The sequence below is a fragment of the Trachurus japonicus genome, chromosome 11 (genome assembly GCF_045865225.1).
Source record: "Trachurus japonicus isolate A0001 chromosome 11, Traja_1.0".
Lineage (NCBI taxonomy): Eukaryota > Metazoa > Chordata > Actinopteri > Carangiformes > Carangidae > Trachurus > Trachurus japonicus.
The window spans coordinates 13,877,050-13,897,887 of NC_140917.1; the positions used below are offsets into that span (position 1 = coordinate 13,877,050).

At 41.4% G+C, this 20,838-nt stretch overlaps 1 protein-coding gene across 1 annotated transcript; it reads left to right on the plus strand.

Moving 5' to 3' along the window:
• Positions 1 to 288: 288 nt before the first annotated feature.
• Positions 289 to 17,240, plus strand: sacm1la (SAC1 like phosphatidylinositide phosphatase a). Its single transcript, XM_085791139.1, has 20 exons — positions 289 to 395; positions 4,781 to 4,878; positions 6,113 to 6,187; positions 6,286 to 6,413; positions 9,873 to 10,022; positions 10,877 to 10,936; positions 11,047 to 11,080; positions 11,333 to 11,434; positions 11,586 to 11,671; positions 11,782 to 11,868; positions 11,954 to 12,022; positions 12,113 to 12,192; positions 12,962 to 13,060; positions 13,149 to 13,287; positions 14,234 to 14,303; positions 14,436 to 14,508; positions 14,648 to 14,741; positions 15,361 to 15,453; positions 15,544 to 15,601; positions 16,759 to 17,240. Exons 1-20 carry the CDS (start codon positions 367 to 369, stop codon positions 16,893 to 16,895), a joined length of 1,761 nt encoding a protein of 586 aa, XP_085647265.1. The 5' UTR covers positions 289 to 366; the 3' UTR covers positions 16,896 to 17,240.
• Positions 17,241 to 20,838: the final 3,598 nt, after the last annotated feature.

Genomic DNA, 20,838 nt, shown 5'->3' on the forward strand with positions numbered 1-20,838 from the left:
TCAATCGTATTATTATCATTATTGTTGTTTATTATTTATCATTATTTATTTATATTTTATCATATGTATTCATTCATTCATTTTCTAAGGCACCTATTTGTAGTCTAGTTTTAGTTATTGAACTACAGGTACCAGCTATCATCGGGACTTCCATGGGCTCCAGGTTCACATGGGCTGGGAGGGAAATCCACATTTTACATACTACGCCCTCTACGGGATACACAGCTCGTATCTGGCAACACACACACACACACACACACACACACACACACACACACACACACACACACACACACACACACACAACACACTCGCACATAACCCACTCACGGCTGTCGTCACTGAGGTCAGGTAGACGGAGCGAAGATGGCGACCGCCTACGAGAGATACAACCTGTAAGTAACATTTAAAGACGTTTGAATTATTTTTCTGTTGAACCGCCGTTATAACGTCAACGGCCGTTAGAACGTCGGTTAAAACGCGGCGGTTACGAGCCGGTACATTAGCCCGGTAGCCCGAGAGTTAGCGGCGGCGGCAGCGGCAGCGGCAGCAGCGGCGGGTTAACGTTAGATAGATGACACAGCAGCTGAAGTTCGCTGACAGGCTCGGCCGGTAGAGCGAGAACCGGCCAAGTTTCACTCCGCTCTCATTCATTATGGAGGAAAATACGTCGGCGTCCTGGATGCGGGCTCGGCGGGAGGCGTGAGCGGCTGTCAGCGCTCAGCACCGGGCAGTTGTTTGTTGCTAACACGGAGGAGGAAGAAACTTAGTTAACGGGTAACGTAGCTAGCAGCAGCAGCGACGGCGGCGGCGGCGGCGGCAGCAGCAGGGTTGTTGTTGACGGCTCTGTCCGTCCGGGGGTCCGCTGTTCGACTCCCCTGCTGCGTCTTGTCCTTTTTCTTACTTTCATGAAAGTTGACAGGGATCTGTGTACTTTTGTCAGACACACCCTGTTCGATCCCCCAGTGAGCTGCCCAGTCCTGTCCGCCTAGATACCTTTGAGCCTGACAGTTGTGTTAGTGAGAATAAGGAGCTTTCCTCATCTTCTGCATGGTGTATCCCTGACATGATGGGGTCACAGACAAGTTGAAATTAAAGGGTTTTGTATTTATCTAGTGACACATATAGAAATTGTGGAGGAGGGGCAGCAGAGCATTTAATTTAAAGGTCCATACTTGACTCGTTTCCTGCTGTGCTTTTAGAGCTCAACAGATCAATCAGTTTGACCAACAGGACATTTAATGAATTATCAACATTACCTGAAGAAATATCGGATCTGATATCTGGGCTACATCATCTTTATTGCACCACAGACAGCCAAGGCTACTATTGTTTACCTACCTGAGATCATTCTACTTACATGAATGATAATTTTGTATAAGACAACTTCAGTCATAAACATTAGACTTAAACTCATGATAGGTGAAAATGAGCTACATATCCTCATTTTTCTATTAATTGATTTAAGTTTAGAAATCTTTATATTCTATTCAGTATTTTCTAAGTAGACTCGGTTTGTTGATGTTTACAATAATGTTAATTTTCTGGCAGTGTATCAGCCAATGAGTCCTGCTCCAAACTATTGTTCTTTTAACAGCCTTTAAAGATCCACTATTGGTCGACTGTATTTTTTTATGTTGAGCCATAACATGATACATTTGTGGCTTCAAGAACCAAAATAACATCTTGGTGTAGTTTTTATATCTCATTGTAACAACAGGTCAGTGAGCCAATCAGAAGAGAGGAGGCTCTGATTGATCGTCTTGTCTGATAGTTTTCTGTGTGATAATAAATAAATATAGCAGATTTCAGGGAAATATCCATAGAGACACCAAATCCTGTGATCACTGTGTGGTGGGTTCAAGTGGGCGGCGGGGGCTCAGAGCTTTGGTTGTGACAGCTATGTTGTGACATCACAAAGTTACATAAGTCCCGAGACAGCTGGTTTTAAGGCTCAGTTTCTGAATACAGGCTGTGTACATTTCTCTGTGGATTCACAGGATTACTATTAAACATAGAACTGCTTTATATAATCAAACAAAACATAGACATACTGTATACATATGGGCAAGTTGAACAGGTATTTTACAAGAAAAAGCAAAAACATAATGTAAAGTCTGACAAATATACAATATTATTTGTCAGAAATATGTTTAGAATCATAGAGGTCATTGAACTTGTAGTATCCACAGGAGTTTCCAAGGGGAGTCCCAGGTTTCTACCATGATAATATATGTGCCTTTAAAATTCGGTTTTCATTATGGTGCATTGATCATTTTGAGAAATCTCGATCAACTTGATTAACTCCAGTGAAGACTGTGTGTAGGTTAGCTCATTCAGACACATGATGTCGATTGTGGAAGATGCCTAAGGAGGAGTGAATGAAAACCAGCATGTTAAGTGAAGCACATCTGGTTTGAGGAAGATAGGCTGAACCATGTGAAAGGGTCTGCGTGTCCTCGTATAATAGTTATTATATCACTAATACGACTTTGTGTTGTCGTAGCTCAGGCATGTGTAGTGTGTCGAGATTACTCAAGGCCAACAATAGAGCGCTTGTGTGGCTTTGTCACCGCTGCAGCAGCTGAGCTTTTCGCTACATCACCCTGAGCTCCACTGAGGTCACTTTTTTGTGTGTTGCAGGGATTTAAAGCTCAAATAGTTGTTGCTCCAGATAACATATCAAATCAATGGACTAAAATCGGCAGTTGTCTTCATTTTCTTTCTTTTTCTTCTCCTCTACTTGATGTTTGGGACCACCCTTATAACCGCAGTCCATCCAGCTGCTGGCAGTGCAGATATATACTCGATTTTTAGACCCAGTGTTGTTTTTAAACTTGTTCTGTCATGTTGATTTTATTCACTGTTTTGACAGTAGACAGACACGGAGTGAGAGAGTGTGAGGATAACATGAAAGAAGCTGGGGCTGCTCACTGCGCTCCTCGCACTACTTGGCAGCAGGGAGGCCGGGCTGATCATGGGTTACATAGATTATGTAATGCTGTTAGTTACCCACAACAGAGAGAAGGACCCTTCCCCAGGGGAGTCAGAGGTCGCTGTCGACTGTAAAGCTGCTCATCCATAGCTTTGCAGGAAGTCATGCAACAGCAACCAGATGATTCGCTAAAACGCACAACTCACTGATTCAGACCAGGAGCACCATTCATAAAACAGCACTTAGGATCCAGCAAAACAGTAATAAGATGCCTCAAACTGTGCACACACACACACACACATCCTTCCAAGCTCCCTTTAGAAATCGATCAACTTGAACTTGAAAATGCCTCTCAGTCAGTTCAAAACGCTCTCCATAAACAGTGAATTAAAACGCTGCATGGGTATTGATCTGCATGTTGTTCCTGTGGCGTACTGAGGCAGCGTTACACACAAGAACACAGTGTGAACGGCTGCAGCAGCTGTGTGTGTGTTTGAGCACTGATGAAATAATGAGTGAGTTGGTTGACGTCTTTTATATTTGTATAGGACTCATGGAGCAACAGCTCTGCTTCACTGGCAAAACAAAGTCTGAATGTTTATGATACAGTGACAGAGGATGCGAGAGGCTCCTCCCCAGTTCTCCTCCTCCTCTTCCTCCTCCTCCTCCTCCTCCTCCTGCCCACCGGCACTGCCAATCTCTGCGATCTCCGAAATATAACAGACAGCTGCTTGTTGTGTCATCATCGATTTATTCATCTCTCCTCATGAGAATACATGACCGAACATAGCGGATGTTTCTCCACTCTGTCTGTGTGGGAGCTGCCGAATAGGGAAGTGTGCAGGTGTATGGAGGTGCATTTGTGTCTTTACTATTCAATCAAAAGAAAAGTTGATTTAAACAATCAGAACAAACTTGGCCTTTTCAATCAAAAAAAAAGTGTTTGAAAGCAAAAAAATAGTTGAGACCCAAAAAAATTGCGTTTGAACCCTTTTTTTCTTTGATTGAAAAGGTTTTTTTTGATTGAAGTCAGTTATTATTTGATTGAAAATATCTTTTCTTTTGATTGAATAATAAAGACACAAATGTACCTCCTCCATACAGGTCCTAAAAATGAAGCACTTCCCATCATCATGCTTCTGGTTCACTTCACAGGATCCTTCCTCCCTGTCCAGAAAGCCATCGTTCGTGCCTTGCTTCATCTCTGTAGGGAGGGAGAATACGATGATTCATCCAGCAGCACCTAATCACAGTTGATATGATCGGGAGTGTCACTGCACCTTTGTGTTTTGGGCGTTGTGTATTTTTAGGTGTTCCAGGTTAAACGTGTCTCAACCTGACAGCTCCGGTCGCCTGGTGTTCAGGCTGCATACCCAGACACCTGCCACCGTCTATGTCTTCACTAATGGTCAATTAGATGACTTAAAATATCACATTATCACATGGTTGCTACTGGCTCTGAGATGTTTCTCTGTAGTTGTGACATCACAGAGTTACAGAAGTTACAGAAGTTTTAGGGCTCGTTTTCTGAATACAGGCTGTGTGCATCTCTCTGTGGACTGAGGCTTTGATACTGTCACAGCATTAATATGAAACCATGACCTGCTTTACATGGACATCTAACTTTTTATGTTGTATGGACCTTAAATACAGATATTTTATTTCACCAATTGATCCAATTATACGTTTTCATTTGTCTATCAGTGTTACTGTCTTTAAACACAGATTTTTACATAAAAGATGTTGAACAGCAGCGAAGTGAAGGTGAACCTGATGAAACGTTTACAAGCTGCAGGTTTAAAGCTCAGGTTGTTTTTTTAACACCACCTCTGTTTTCTCTCCCAGACACACCACCCCAGAGAAGTTCTTCATCGAGGCCTGCGATGAGGGGGCTGATGCTGTGCTGGCGATCGACAGGGTCTCAAATGAGATGACCCTCACAGGTAGAAACGCTTTGAAAGTTTAATGACATCCAGTTCACAACCATTCAAAAAATATGGCAACTTCTTCAATTAAACAATTAATGCAGTGAGATCCTGACATGTTCTTAACCGTCATCTTTTGTCTTGCACTTAAATTCACTTTCTCTTGATTTGCATGATTCAATTAGTTTATGGCATGAAGAGACAAAAGGCCAGACTTTCCTGCAACATTAAACATTTGTTAATTGGTGGAAGTAAATACCTCACAGAGACAAACATGGGCTTTGCAGAAAGCGTTAATTTTCTAGTTTAACAGGAAAAACCGATGTTTGTAGCTCAAACCACTGAAGAAAAACAACACTGTGCAGCCAGTGGTATGGTATTACATCAGGGGAAAGGCAGCTGTGGCTGTTATTGTGCAATCTGCACTATAATCCTTGTCAAACCACCTTTTATGGGAACTTTATACACCTGGGTGACATGCAGAGGATCCCGTGACGTGCAGCCGGCACAGGGCGGCTCAAGGATGACTGGCACAGTCCAGACTGGTCTGTTCTCTCTGAAATGTTCCTTTAGCCATGAAAACACAGGGTCAGGGGCCATGACTGCTCACCTCCAGGAGGATGATGAAGGGGCCAAAGAAATCTGTGTTTTCTCTAAACACCTTTTCCTCTCTGCATTTCTGCATCTTTTGCACTTTGATGTCTGCTTATTTAATTGCATACATGTGTGTGACTGTTTCCAATAAGGCTTTGAGCAGTAGCTGTTTCGACATGTGACATGTGGCCCTACATTGTAATTCAATTCCTAATGTAGTACATACATGGTAGTACTACTAAGCAAATTCTCATGTTAATCATCCAGCTGTGAGTGTGAAAGTTAGCTAGAGCTGATTAAATAAAATGTCAGACGTTTGCAGAGCCAATAAAAACAAATGAAATGGTCACAGTTGTTGAGATGATAATTATCTTAAGTATGTTTTCATAGCCCAGCCTGTTAGCTTAGCTTGACCTCTGTTTGCACTGCAGCTTCTCCTCACTGGATGTTTCTAATGTGTCTTCGTCTGCTCGACTCATCTGCCCACTTCTCCTTTCATTCTTTCAAGACATGATCTTTGTGGAGATTTTATCATGCAGTTAGATTTTTAGAGCTAGATTTTCAAAGCTCCTTTTGAGCAAATAATCAACTAATCCTCATTAAAAAACATTCACTCATATGGTTTGTTGACTTTCTTTGTCTTATCAATGTACCGTAGGTAAAAAGGATGTTCCACCCTCGGCAGTCACCAGGCCGATATGTGGCATCATGGGAACCATTCGCCTGGTAGCAGGTAGGCTCCTCCGTGACATGACGGTCATATCTTTGACACCTGTACAGTCAAACAGCTGTGACTGACCTCACACGCTCACACCTCACCTCACCACACAGGGATGTACCTGATCGTCATCACCAGGAAGAGGAACGTGGGCAGCCTCCTGGGCCACGCCGTGTGGAAGGCCGTGGATTTTGACGTGATCTCCTACAAGAAGACAGTGCTGCACCTCTCGGAGATACAGGTCAGCAAGATTTGTGCTCTCGTTAATAGCGTACACACTGCTGCAGGTTCACCCTGTTTCATGGCGATGGTCTTTTTATTCAACAAGAGCATCTGAAGGTAGAAGCTGATTGTTTGTCCTTCCCATTCTTGTGAACAAAACAGACAGAGAAAAGTCTTGTTGAAATCATAGCAGAAACATTTTATAAAACTGACGCTCTCCACAATAGTTGTAAGTGTTTGTAATACTTCAGTTATTTTATTTATTTATTTTCCACAATTTATTTCAAGCTTATATATATAAAAAGTGATGTGACGAAAAAACAACATGAACTGCAAACCAAATAAACGAACAAATAAGCTCACAGACGACATAAGTCCTAATAACAAAAAAGCCTGAAAAGGAGTAGGAGGAAGTGTAACACTTATTTAGCCCTACCTACCCCTACATCCACATAGAAAACTATAATGTATCTATCCTGCACAGTGCACACAACAAATAAGGTTGAAAAGAAAAAGAAAAGAATAAGAGAACAAAGCAACAACAACAGAAAACAAACAAATTAACAAACAAAACAGTATAACCATGACCATCAGATAGTATTTAAACAACGTCTTCCCTTCTATATTTCATGAACATCATTTCCTTATGTGTTTTTCATTGATTTGTGTTTATGCATTATTTTAACTGCTCATCCATTGTAATCTTACAACAGAGACACAAAAACTTTTCTTAGCGGTGCGTACCCTTGAGGTTTTGAAGTTTTCCCTTCCCCTTAAAGGAGAATTCCGGTCATTTTCTAAATAACGCTCTACAGCTCTAGGTCCCCGAGTGCGACCATAGGAAAAAATCTGAGAAAAATATGTGCAGCCTGGACCTAGCTCTCCTCCTGCTAGCTGCGCTACGCTGCAGTTAAACAGCGAAGTAATGGGGGCAGTTCTTCTAACCGCGACTTTGGCCTCTATATAATGCTCAAAATATCACTACACATGCTTTGAAACATCCACCAGTTCCTCACCACACAACACTGAGTGTGCATAACTCTGTTAATATGAGAAAGCAGTGTTAACGTGTGTTTTTATCACGTAGCTCTGTTTACTCTAGCTTCCTGGGTAGACCATACTAGTCGACTGTCGAGCTCGGGACTGTTTCCATATCAACAAAGACAAAAACGTGAGGAAATCATGGATTTAGGAGGGAAAAAATGATTTTGGATGGGGAAAAAAAGCAGTTATATTGATATTGATTGATTGATGCGTTACTTAGAAAATGATCGTAATTCTCCTTTAAGTTGTAATTCCCTTCCCTTCTCTACCTCAGTTTGTTGTGTTATTATATGTCTCCACTCTGGGGGTCAAAAGTCAAAGATTGTGACCTCACAAAACATGGCTTCAGTCATGTGACTGACCACAATATCTCAGTTACATCTTGACGCGATTATTCAAATTTGGTAAATATGTTCACTTGGACTCAAAGACAAACTGATGAGGTTATGGTGGTCAAAGGTGAAGACTGACGTGATGAGCTAGCTGAACACTTTACAGCCATAACTCGAGTCTTCACACAGCAGTTATGACTAAATTTCCTGACATGACATTTGAGACCAACAGCAGTCGCTTACTGTCTCTGACCTGGCCTCCCACTGAAGTTAATGATGAGAGTCAGTCTGTGAACACCATTTGTGGTACAGTGTGATGGATTGTGGGTGTCTCTCAGGCGTCCACTCTCTCTGACTGAGACCTCATGTTTCAGTCTTTGCAGTCGGCGCTATCTCATTTCAGCGAAGCAGGCAGTGCATTATTAATCTGCTGCTGCTTCTATTCTTGGTGTACTAATTGAAGGATCAGCCTTGGCTGGAAACGTGATTCATGGTAAAACGCTGTGTATCCAGTGTCCAAATGATAATGAGAAACTGGATGTGACAGAATGGTGTTTGGCTTTTATCAAGCTGATTTTATTTAATGATACTTCTTTCCTGTCTTTTTTTTGTCTAATAGTATCTAGTGAGGCTCTAAGTCGTCGGTTTGAGGCTAATCTATGGTAACAGCGGACAACACAGAGCAGATAAAGGGACAGGAATGTAAGAAGTAAAGGATGGAGGTGTAACGTCAGGCTTCACTCTCTGTGCTAACTGGCTTAGCATCCAGATCCTATTAACATGACAGACACACACACACAAAGCACGAAACTCTCTTCTGAGTCTGAATGGGCAGGTGGGAGGAGGGGGAGCTGAGCTTCACCAAGCAACAGTAGCACAACAACAACAACGGCCAAAGTCAAAACTGACCCCTCACCAAACCCATGTCTCTGTTAGTGTCAGACTTTTCACTCAGGCCTGGTACATGGCGGAGCATCTAGATTTGAAATGATTGCCCTTTGAAACAATGACTCCTTGATATGAGACAGAAAAACAAAAAGCAGATTCTCATCTCAAGTTTCCAACCATCAAGTTTGTCATCTGGCAGATGCAGTCAGTCTCCTGTAGCTGTAGCTAACACAAAACCTTGACCTCTTGTCTTATCCAATAAACATCTATCTGTAAACACAACACTGTAGCCGTGCTGTCAGTCACTCAAGATTCATTGATTGACTGTATCCTACCACCAGCCAAGTGTTCAAGTTTAGCTGATTCCTCCATCAGCCATGTTGTACATTTGTTTAAAAATGTTCATATGTATAATTAGCATTATTGTAAAAAACAGATTTATCTGTATGAACGAGTATATAAACAGTCGTTACTGTCTTTAGTCGAGCAGGTGAAAGAAAGAAAAACACAACAAGGAGCTCAGCTGAGTGGAGTTACTCTGTGAACACAAGAGCCAACAGAACCAGTCTAACCACAACCATTAGCACATGTTAGCTCTGCTGTGATATGCATCAACAGTTAGCCAGTCAACTATTTACACTTTTAGTGTCAGAAATAGCTGGTTAACTAACTCTACCATGTCTAGAGAAGCTGTGACTAATGCAAACAGACCTATAACATTATGAACCATCAAGAAAAAATACTTGAATTACAAAACATGTAGAGACACCATGGCTTTGTTCAGGATGCCTTCACTGTACTATTTATTTACATAGAGCAGGTGTGTGCTGCTGTAATATTGTGTAAAATCTCTGGTATAAAACCTTTAAATCGCCAGTAAAAATGAACTGGGAAAATAAATCAAGTCAATTTAATAAACCTTTAAAACTGTGAGGAGGAGAAAAGTGCCTGAGTGCAGCGATTTGTTTGAGAAACGTGGAGCTCGTGTTCATATTTACTTTAGAGCATTCCTAAATGTTGTTCTTGAAAGTTGTATAAACGCAGGCCCACAGCTTTTTTTCCCCTGGCAGTCAGCAGATAGGGCTGAGATAGATGAGAGAGGAAAAAGTCGCATCTGTGCATCCCCAACACAGACAGTACAGGCGGTTTCCTGCAAAGTGTATTGTCATGACTTTTCCCTGAGCACTCAAAGTGTGTTTTCTTTCCTCTTCCAGTCGCAGGAGAATAAAACCTTCCTGTCGATGATTAACAATGTGCTGACCACGGACGGCTTCTACTTCTGCACGGACTACGACCTGACACACACTCTGCAGCGGCTGGCCAACACCAGCCCTGACTTCCAGGAGATGAGTCTGCTGGAGAGGGTGAGACGTCCACGCAGAAAAGTGCTGCATCATAGAAAAAAGTGCTGTCCATTTAGTTTCTATGACAAGAATATCGAGACATCATCACTGCTATTGCATGAGCAATACTACTGAACTACAAGCACTTCCTTTTTTTATTTTTATCTTTATTTACCTTATATTTTTTCATTTTCTCTTTTTTCTAACAATAGAATGAAGGTTAATTAAGGAAGTGGGACAAGTAATTGATTTATTTATGGTTTTTTATATATATATATAGAAATGATAGACAATTAGGCTCAGGATACGTCTTTACTTTGTGACTTCCGGGCAACAGACACAACTACAGGCGCCGCTTGGCTCAGTAAACACATCCAAAAATGTTTGGCCAACCAAAACATAACACAGCAACTGCCTTTGCAGTAATGACCCACAATGTGACAACCTCAATTGTAAATCACTTAAATCTACAGTCTCCTCTATGCTCCTAACTTTATTATAAATAATTAATTAAAGTTGGTGCATTCTTACAATTGTTCAATTGTCATACCAGCCATCTGTGTCATCTGTGGTATGTGTATGCATATCGTTGTGTGCACAACTGTAGAGCACAATGTGTTGCTCTACCCGACCACTAACAGTAACAAACATTACATTTGTGTGTATGCGAAAGCCTGATTCTGACTCTCACCAAGCACTTCATCAGCAGCACCACACTGACACTGGGCACTTCCTCCCTTTGTTTTAAATATGTCACGCATTCTGCAAGATGTTGGAAATAGCAACACTGCACAATGATCATTACTATGTCGCTTTTGCTTTCCGTGACTGATGAATCGCGTGTGTTGACGTCTCGACTGTCTCGTGGTTTTCAGGCAGATCAGAGGTTTGTGTGGAACGGGAACCTCCTGAGAGAATTGGCTGCACAACCAGAGGTAACGCATGTCATTCTGAAACCGTGGCCTATTTGTTTCTCCATCATGCAAGTCAGTGTTTTTGACCTCATTTTATTTCATCAGAATAAATGTGACTATTTCCCCTCTAGCTTCATAGGTTTGCACTTCCTGTCGTCCATGGATGTATCCTTTTTTCATCGATTGTCTTCTGATTTTCTGAGATGAGATACAATGGGAGGTAACACTTAACAATAAGTACACACTATTAAGCATTAATAAATACTGAATTCTTCATTTATAACACATGAATACTCTTTAGTATGTAGTTTATAAGTACAGTGCTTAGAGACATTTTTAACATGAGATGAGATAAAACAATCTATCTCATTGAGATCAGATCAGCTTTAGAGCCTTTCCTTGACCCCTCTGGTTCAGTCATCGTCATGAAGCCATGTCGTATAAACGGAAAGATCTTTGAGTGGATCCTCATCTCCAGGAGAAGCTGTTTCCGGGCCGGTGTCAGATACTACGTCAGAGGTAACAGACCCTGAGCGTCACGTCTCGATGAGAGCAAATAATCTGACGACTTTCACTTTTCGATAACTAGTTCTACTTTAATCTCCAATGCACTTCACTAGTAGCATTAGGTAATGTTGTCTTCCACACCGCTGTCCTGCTCTCCTCACAGGCATCGACTCTGAGGGCCATGCTGCTAACTTTGTGGAGACGGAGCAGATCGTTTTGTATGAAGGAGCAAAGGCCTCATTTATTCAGGTGAGTGTTATTATTATTATTATTACAGCGGCTCATACTCTCACTTTTAGATCAGATGTTTCAGAGATGATTTTTTAAATGATGTAACTTTTTTTTCTCTCTGTCCCCAGACACGTGGCTCGATGCCCTTTTTCTGGAGCCAGAGGCCCAACCTGAAATACAAACCTAAACCTATAATCAGCAAAACCACCAGTCACGTAAGAGGAGGCATTGTGCACTTTTGTTTAATCCAAATTCTGATAGATTTGATAAAACCTCTGACCATGTGAAATCTGTCTGTAGCTGGATGGTTTCCAGAGGCATTTTGACTCTCAACTCCTCATCTATGGGAAGCAAACGATCCTCAACCTGGTGAGGACTCTTCTTTAAGATCTTCTTTCAAAAGCAAAGAGAAGAAAGCCTCTGAACGATGTGTGTTTTCGTCTTCTCTTGTTGTTCCAGGTGAATCAGAAGGGCTCAGAGAAGCCACTAGAACAGGCCTTTGCCAAGATGGTGTCAGGCATGAACAACGGTATGCTCAAGTAAGTGTTGCCCAGTGCCACAGTCACTTATAATGACAATAATAATGGTAAGAAAACTAACACCATTTGTATTCCACTTACCTGTATAATTCTAATAAAGTTACAAAGAGCTTTAAAGAGGAACTATGCAAGTTCAGTTTCTTTTCCGCTGTTTTGCTAACCCTCCTCTCAGCCATGTGCATTTGTTTACAACAAAGCCGGCGAGAAATCAATCAACAGAGCAGTAGATAACATTATATATCATATATGTTGTTACGACATGTTTGTGTAGTTTAATCTGTCATAAACAAGAGATTACGGGTTGCGGTGCGCAGAGACGAGAGCTAGGACACCGGGGCGGTGGCCCCGATCTTGAAAAGTTGTTTATCAGCCAAGAGATGCTACAGTAGGTGAAAGGCAGAGAGCCTCCAGTCTCCCTGTAACAAGTTAAAAGTCATTTATTAAACCATCATAATTATTCCAAAACTGTTTAATTAAGGTAAAAATGTATCATAGTTACGCTACAAATCCTGCATAGTTCCTCTTTAAAAGAAAAAAGTAAAAAATAACATGAAAGAAACTGTCAAAGAAAGAGAGGAAGACGCCTAAAAACCTGCTGAACCACTGATCGCATCAAAAGAAAACAACTCCCATGACCCCATGCTGCTTCATGACGTCACCCGATTCCGTCTCTTGTTATTGTTTTGATCGAGAGGCCCCCTTCGAGGCAGAAGTTACAGACTTATTATTAGCATTAACTGTTTCGGACGTGGTCTGCTCTTGTCCTCAGTTACATCGCCTTCGACTTCCACAAAGAGTGCAGCCACATGCGATGGGACCGTCTCCAGATCTTAGTGGATTCTGTCGCCGAGACACAAGAAGAATACAGGTAACTTACCGGTAACGTGCGATTGCTGTGGATGAATATGAAGTTGTAACTCTGCGAGGGACTAACTCAGATGCTTGTCTGTGCGCAGCTACTATATGGTGAACTCAGACGGGAAGACGTTGGTCCAGCAGAGGGGAGTCTTCCGCAGCAACTGCATGGACTGCTTGGACAGGACCAACGTCATCCAGAGCCTGCTGGCCCGACGCTCCCTACAGTCTCAGCTCCAGGTACGTCTAACCCTGCTGCTGCTGCTGCTCTGAGCCTCTAAGAATAGCAAAAAAAAATCATGCAATACCCAGTAATGCAGGGTTCAGCTGGAACTCCAGCCTCCAGGTCAAGCTCGTTGTGTGCAGAAATGAGAGAAGAGTGCAGATAAATCACATCATGGCAGATTATATAAAACAATAATCCAGTTTGGACAATATCTCCAGAGCTCTCAGGCGCATCCATCTACTCTCTATTGACAAGCCAGGCCCTCCCATCCACAGCCCCACACTAAAACAATAAAGTGATCAGTTACAAACTTTTATTTACAAAACTAAACAGCAGTTGTAGCTTTTTGTTCCTATTGTCTTTGTTTATACATAATTCTGATTAGCCAATTGGGTGTGTTATTGGCTGGGCTTTTTTATTGCCTTTAATTGACAGCACAGTAGAGAGAGAGACAGGAAATCAATTCAATATGCACAAATACAATTTTGATAACCTCACAGCCTCAGAACGGGCAAAGCTATGTGGAGCTCCTGAGATCTGAGGTTGGGAACCAACACACAAGGAGATACATGTAGGTGGATTGTGCTGCTTTAGGCAAGGCAAGACATCTTTATTTATATAGCGCATACCAAGGCAACTCAATGTACTTTACATAAGACAAAACTTTTTCTTTTTTTTTAAGAACAGCATAAAACAGCATAAAAACACAGAGTTAAATGCAGGAGCAAAGAAGAATAAAAAAGTAAAACAAAAGAAAATAGATAAAGTTTAAAGTTCTTAAAAAGAGCTCAGCTATAAGCACATGAAAAGAGAAATGTTTTTAACCTGGATTTAAAAGTGCTCACAGTTGGGGCTGATCTCAGTCCTGCTGGTAGTTTGTTCCAGTTGTGTGCAGCATAACAACTAAATGCTTTAGGGTGGTGTGTCCCCTTTTTTACTGACCTGTGTGTGTGTGGACAGAGAATGGGCGTACTGAACGTGGGCCAGCGGATTGAAGAGCAGGCCGAGTTCGAGAAGATCTACAAGAACGGTAACTCCTCCCTCTTCTGCGCCAGACTGTTAGCATGTGTGGTGTGTTTTTTGTTTTGTTTTGTTTTGTAAAGTAGAAGCTCCGACCTCTTGAGTGCGTCCTCACTGTTCTCTGTGTGTGCTCTCTAACCAGCATGGGCTGACAATGCCAATGCATGCGCTGTACAGTATGCAGGAACCGGAGCCTTGAAAACAGACTTCACCAGGTACGGTACCGTTACAACCTCGCAACATCACAACATATCAGTTGACTAATGTGTTTTGCATTGTGGAGTGCAGCTGCTGCATCATTATTACTGTACCATCCGTGGCCGGTGTGTAATCGGAGGTTGATTTCTCCATCAGGACGGGGAAGAGGACCAGGTGGGGGCTGCTGATGGACGGCTGGAACTCCATGATCCGCTACTACAAGAACAACTTCTCTGATGGATTCAGACAGGTACGATGGAGATGTCAATCAGACACAATGTTAACTAGAAATTTACTTAATTTGAATTTAAATGATTTTCTTCAGTCTGATACCTGTTGAAACTCATGTAAAACAGCAACATTACTGTATATGTAGTGGTTGTTTTGCTCTTAATGATACAAAACAAGAATCTAAAAGCTGATTGATATGATATAATTCTAGTCAAGTTGGCTGTGACAGATTGATTGATGAATTTTTAAAATAAAAGTTGTAGTGTTGGCTTCAACCAATAGCAGATAGAAGCAGGGAACATCAGTTTGATGATGTTGTAGATGTGATTTGGTGAAAGGGTGAATGATAATCTGGGAACAGCGGTGACAACACAACACGACCGCTTCAATCACGTCACAATAGTAAATAATTTATCACACTGAACGCTTAAGAAAATATCAGCCTTGTAGAATAGTTGCATTATTTTATCTATTGCAATCACAGCTTTCTCATAATTGTTTTAATCTCAATTCCTTTGTGTTTCTTGTTAACCTTAAATGATTAGCATCAATAGTAGAATGAATAGTATTTGGAATAGCATGTGTGTGTGTGTGTGTGAAGTGCCGTCACAGTGTTGCTGTGTTTTTGTTGGTTTCAGGACTCCATTGATCTGTTCCTGGGTAACTTTGCCGTCGACGAGTCAGACGGGCCGACTCCTCTCCGTGTGCAGAAGGACTGGAAGTTCCTCACAGTCAGTACAAACGTGTTTTTCTTCAGTCATCAGCAGCACTGATGTGACTGTTGTTCATCCACTGATCTCTTCCGCTCCTCTGTTTTGCAGCTGCCCACCATCATGCTGGTGGCGTTCTCCATGTGCATCGTGTGTCTTCTTATGGCGGGTAAGTTCAGCCTGCGCTCGTATCGTCTTTTGGACACTTTGAGTCTTCGACTACTGAAGCACAATCAGATCAAAGTGATGCTGGAAGTCTTCTGATATTTCACAAAACAATGGCATCAAAAAAACATATGTCTCTTTGCAGCATAAAATATTTATGATGACATGAGCAACAATGAAACTTCGAAGTCTGGAACTTAGTTTTGATTAAATTAGAGTGAACAGAAAGTCGAAAAACTTCACACAGCAACTAGGACAAACTTTCACCCGGGTGGTTAATATTTAATGATTCTGGATTTTAATTTAAGTTATCTTGTCACATCGATGTTTCTACTTTAACATTTTTGTGTAGCGCTGAACAATCACAGACTGTAAATGTGCTTCCTTATATTATATGTTCATCAGATAATCAGTTAATTATATCTGAGTCATGTTTGCATAGAAAACCTCCAGAAGCACCAAAACACATGTAGACATGTATTTTTTTCTGCTGTAATTTTTATTTAAAGGGATAGTTCACCCAAAATTCAAATTTCACTCATTATCTACTCACCCTCATGTCAACTAAGAGCTGTGAGAATTTTCAGAGTCCTCCGTGCCTTCTCTGAGTTACGGGGGGGTCTGCGCAGCAGCATTTGTCCATATAATGGTTGTGAATGGATACCACTTTTCTTCGTCCAAAAAGACCCACCAAAAAACATCATAATACCTCCATAGTGCTCGTCTGTAATGTTCCTCTTGTATTGAAGCCCCGACATGAGAAATTGTTCCGAAAAAAATTAAAATTAAAAAAAGTATATGTTTAAGCTTGTTTGTAGCGGAAGCTCCCAGTGTCTCAGTTCACTGCTCTTCCTGTGACCGGCGGAACAATTTCTCATGTCGGGGCTTCTATACGAGAGGGACATTACAGACGAGTAGTATGGAGGTATTTGGATGTTTTTTGGTGTGTCTTTGAGTTAGCAGTAAAGGGGCGGGGTCAGACTCTGCCAAGATGGCGATGGTGCAGCAGCTCACTCTGAGCAGCTCTTCAGAAACCTGTATTCCATCGTCATGGAGACTACATCCATCATCAGCTGTATTTCCGGCTGGAACAGATGGCGAGTGGGAGGGTGTGAAGGGAAGTTTCACGGCTTCAGGTGACCGCTGCTGTTTGTCCTCCAGGTGACACGTGGACAGAGACCTTGGCCTACGTGATGTTCTGGGGCGCCTCCAGCGCCATCACTGCCGCCATCATCATGTTTAACGGCCAAGACTTTGTGGACGCCCCCAAACTGGTTCACAAGGAGAAGATGGACTGAGTGGGGATGTTTCTGTGTGTGCGTGCGTGTGTGATAGTGTGTGTGTGTGTGTGTGTGTGTGTGTGTGTGTGTGTATGCGTGGAGCAGCTGGGCCCAGCAGGCTCATATACCTCGTCATCTTCACTGTCTTCTTCCTCACATCTGGACTCTAGACTGATCTGCCTCCACACTGTCCTCCAGATGCTGTCAGTCAGTTTGTCATTGTTCGACCTTTCCTCTGCTCACACTCCTTCACACGGTTTGCTTTTACTCACACTGTCTCTTTAGGTCGGCTCTGCTGGTGTTGGGTTGTTGGTTGCACAGACAGTGTATGGTGGGACTTCTTATTTGTTTACCATTTAAAAACCAGTACACTCTGCAGTGAAAGGTGTTTTCAGTCAAGTTTTCAGGCAACAAACACGCTACAATAAAAACCATAAACGGTGTAAGGTGTCCTAACAGAGGAGGGAGAAATACTTGTTTGGGTGTATTATATGTATAGGACTCTTTAAAGCTGCATTAATTGTTTGTCCATTGATTTGGTGTGGGACAGGTGTTGTGGTTTTGCTGCTTTTAATTTGATAGGGACAGGAATGAGAGAGAGAGAGAGCAAAGGACACTTTCAAAGTAATAATACAGGACCAGGATCAACCAAGGACATCTGTCTTCATACTATGTGGACCTTCCATATTGGAAAACAATGATCGCTGCAGCTTTAAAGATACTTAACCGAAACCGATGATTGTTTCCTTAAAGTCAATCAGCCCTGAACGATCTCATTGAAAGATGTGGCACTTAAATATATAGAGAAATCTGTACATCTAATTGTAATGAGCCTTACGGAATTGCACATTAAATACAAGTATTTGGCTAATCTTAATGTAATTGAAGTGAACAGTATAGTATGTCTTCCTATTAAGATGATTTAACAAAGATTACATTTTTATTAACACCATACTACTTTCCTTTCTCACCATCTTATTTTTGCACTTTGGAGAACCATGAAACACAGCTGCACACAGCTGTATATGATATATCCAGACCTGTGCACCTCAGCCCACGTCTTTGATTTGTTCGGTGATTTAAACCAGTGCTGAAGTTGTTTTTTGTTTTGTTTTTTAAGCAGAGATGTTCGGGCTCCATGATATCGTACAAACCTATTTACTTATCCCTGTCTCCTCACAGAGTTTGGGGGTTTTTATGGTTCTCTAGTGTAGAACAGGACGAGTTGGACTCTTCTCTAGATCACTGCCTTACAGCTGCCCCTCAGTGGAGAGGGCGCAGAACCTTTCATATCGTCAGTAAAAAAAAAAAAAAGAGCTGATGGGGCTTTGAAACCGTCCTCTGATGTTGAGTTGAACTAGTCGTATGAGGATCGGTCACCGTCCCTTCTTGGTCTGCGTGTGGTGTGGTGTGAGGTTCGTCTTCTCTCGGATCAGGCTGGCCAGCGTGCCGTTTGGTGATCGATTCAGTGATCAGTTTCACTTTCACGCCACTGTCAGAGTCCAACGTTTTATCCAGCTGGACCGAATCAGGGCGGCATTTCCAAAAGGTTGCAGGGTTTTGATACAGAGTCCTGAAGTGCTGATTTTATTCCTCTGTGTTGGCGACGGTCTAAACCAGAGACATTATGCCCAAAGCTTGTCTGCCTGGTGCCCCATTCTCATGATATCTCGGTTACACCGTGGAGGAAAACATTCATTTGGACCAAAGGACAAACCCAGTAGATGTTAGTGGCAAAAGGTCAAGAGGTTAAGGTCAAACAGTCTGTTTTCTTTGCCTTGTGAACGCTGTATCTTGGGAGCTCTTAAAGGAGATCCCTTCACATTTGGCACAGACATTCACAAGGACGAAGTGGTTTGATTTATGGTCGTCAAAGGTCAAGGTCAATGTGTGACCTCATAAAACACATTGGTAACACTTTATAATAAGTACACACTATTAAGCATTAGTTAAGCATTAATAAATACTGAATTTTTCATTTATATAGTATCAGTATGTAGTTTATAAATAAAGTTGGTGCTTATCAATGATGAGTAAAACATTTTTAACTGTGTTTATAAACTACATACTAATGAGTATCCATGTGTTATAAATGATGAATTCAGTATTTAATGCTTAACTAATGCTCAATAGTGTGTACTTATTATTAAAAAGTGTTACCACACATCTTATCCGTAACTCAAGACTTCACACAGCGATCATGACAAAACTCAACACAAATGGTTCATTCATATTTTTTGGACTCGACTAACTGATGAGGAGGCAGACGACCTCAAGGAGAACTTTTGTCAACACAATAACATCATTATAATGCGTAATAATAACTTGTGTTAACAAGATGAGATGTTGTGCACACAAGTTAATAAATTGTGGGTATTAACCAAAGCACAGAAGAAAAAAAAAAGAAAGTTCAGGACTTCAGGTGCTCTGTACTCACTACTTTTAACTACATCGTTCATAAGGGCACCGTTGTCTGTCCAACCTTTCACAACCTAATGATGAATGTCCAGTGATGTCATGTCATCTGTGCTGTGCAGGCGAGGTCCTTTTTTGAAATACCTGCACATTTTAAACTGACATCTGTATTGACAGATGTGATTCATGTAATTCATGGGTGGAAAATTATGACGAGCAATGACAGCGGGTCATTTAAATATTTTCTGTCTCTCATCCACAACCTGAAGGTTTCAGTTATTCAGTGCACTTTGATTTGTTTTTGATGTGATCAGTATATCTCTACTAATCAACACTGAGTTCATTCATGATATTTTTTTTTTTTTACCTGTTGTTGTCGTTTTGTTTTGTTTTTTTTCCTGGGGATTTGGGACTTTTAGAAATGTGGGGCAGGACTCTATTAAATTTTCAACATCAACACTTTCAACATCTGTTTGCAAGCTGCTCTTGGGATCAAGATGGGGAAACACGGTTATTTTCCCAACATGTTTACAAGTTGTGTTACAGGTTTGCAGATGATGTTACAACCCTGTGCAGGACAGCCGATGTTTTTAATGTGTGTGGGGAATGATGCTCATTAAGTGTCACATGAAGAGCATTATTGGGGATGTATAGTTCTAAATGTATCATTTTTAAAAAGATAGGAACAATATCTATGTGTCCTAGCTGAGGTACTGGAGGACAGCATCAGTTTAATTTGTGGTGGAACATGTAAATGATCTTGTGTTTCTCCTCAGCGGTTTTCACTGCTCTCCTTCCAGAACGAGACATCATCCAGTGGTTTCTGTAATTGTCAATAAACTTCAATGAACGCACAGTCTTGTGTTTTTTTGTTTTTCTTTTACGTTAACAGCCCATTCCGCCTGAGGTGTTTAGAAGGAGGCAGTTCTTGTTTCTGATTCCAGATTCTTTGAGTCGCCCCTTTCACATTTCACCAGCGTTAACAAAAAACTGGTTGCACATGCGCAAGTACGTAGATCAAGATTTACTTGCACTGTTTAGAAAATTAGGGGCAAAATACCTCTATATCGGGACAGCCTGGAGCCCTGATCCTTTATTCGTCCTACAGTGGGGAAATTAGTCTGAATGATGTGAATGATTTTTGAATTTGCAAGTTCTATACTAGTTTTTAATGGCAAAAAGTGTCTAGGGAAGAGCAAAGTGCTCCTTCTAGCCCTCTGTTAAAATAAAGAGGATGATGTTGTAACTAGGCTGTGATTTACCCAGGTATTTGGAAGTTATGGCAAACATCCAGATGGTATCTATCTCTTGAGTAGTGAGATATGGGGGCAGCTGCCGTATTGTATTATCATGAATGACATTTAAAAAAGAAGAAGAAAGGAAACACTTATTAGGATCTGGGTCTTTTAAATCTATTTGTTCATCTGAAGCTAATTTGCTGTGGAGGTACACTTGTGTCTTTATTATTCAATCAAAAAAAAAGTTGATTTAAATAAAAAATAAAAAAGATACTTTCAATCAAAGCAAACTTCACTTCACTTCAATC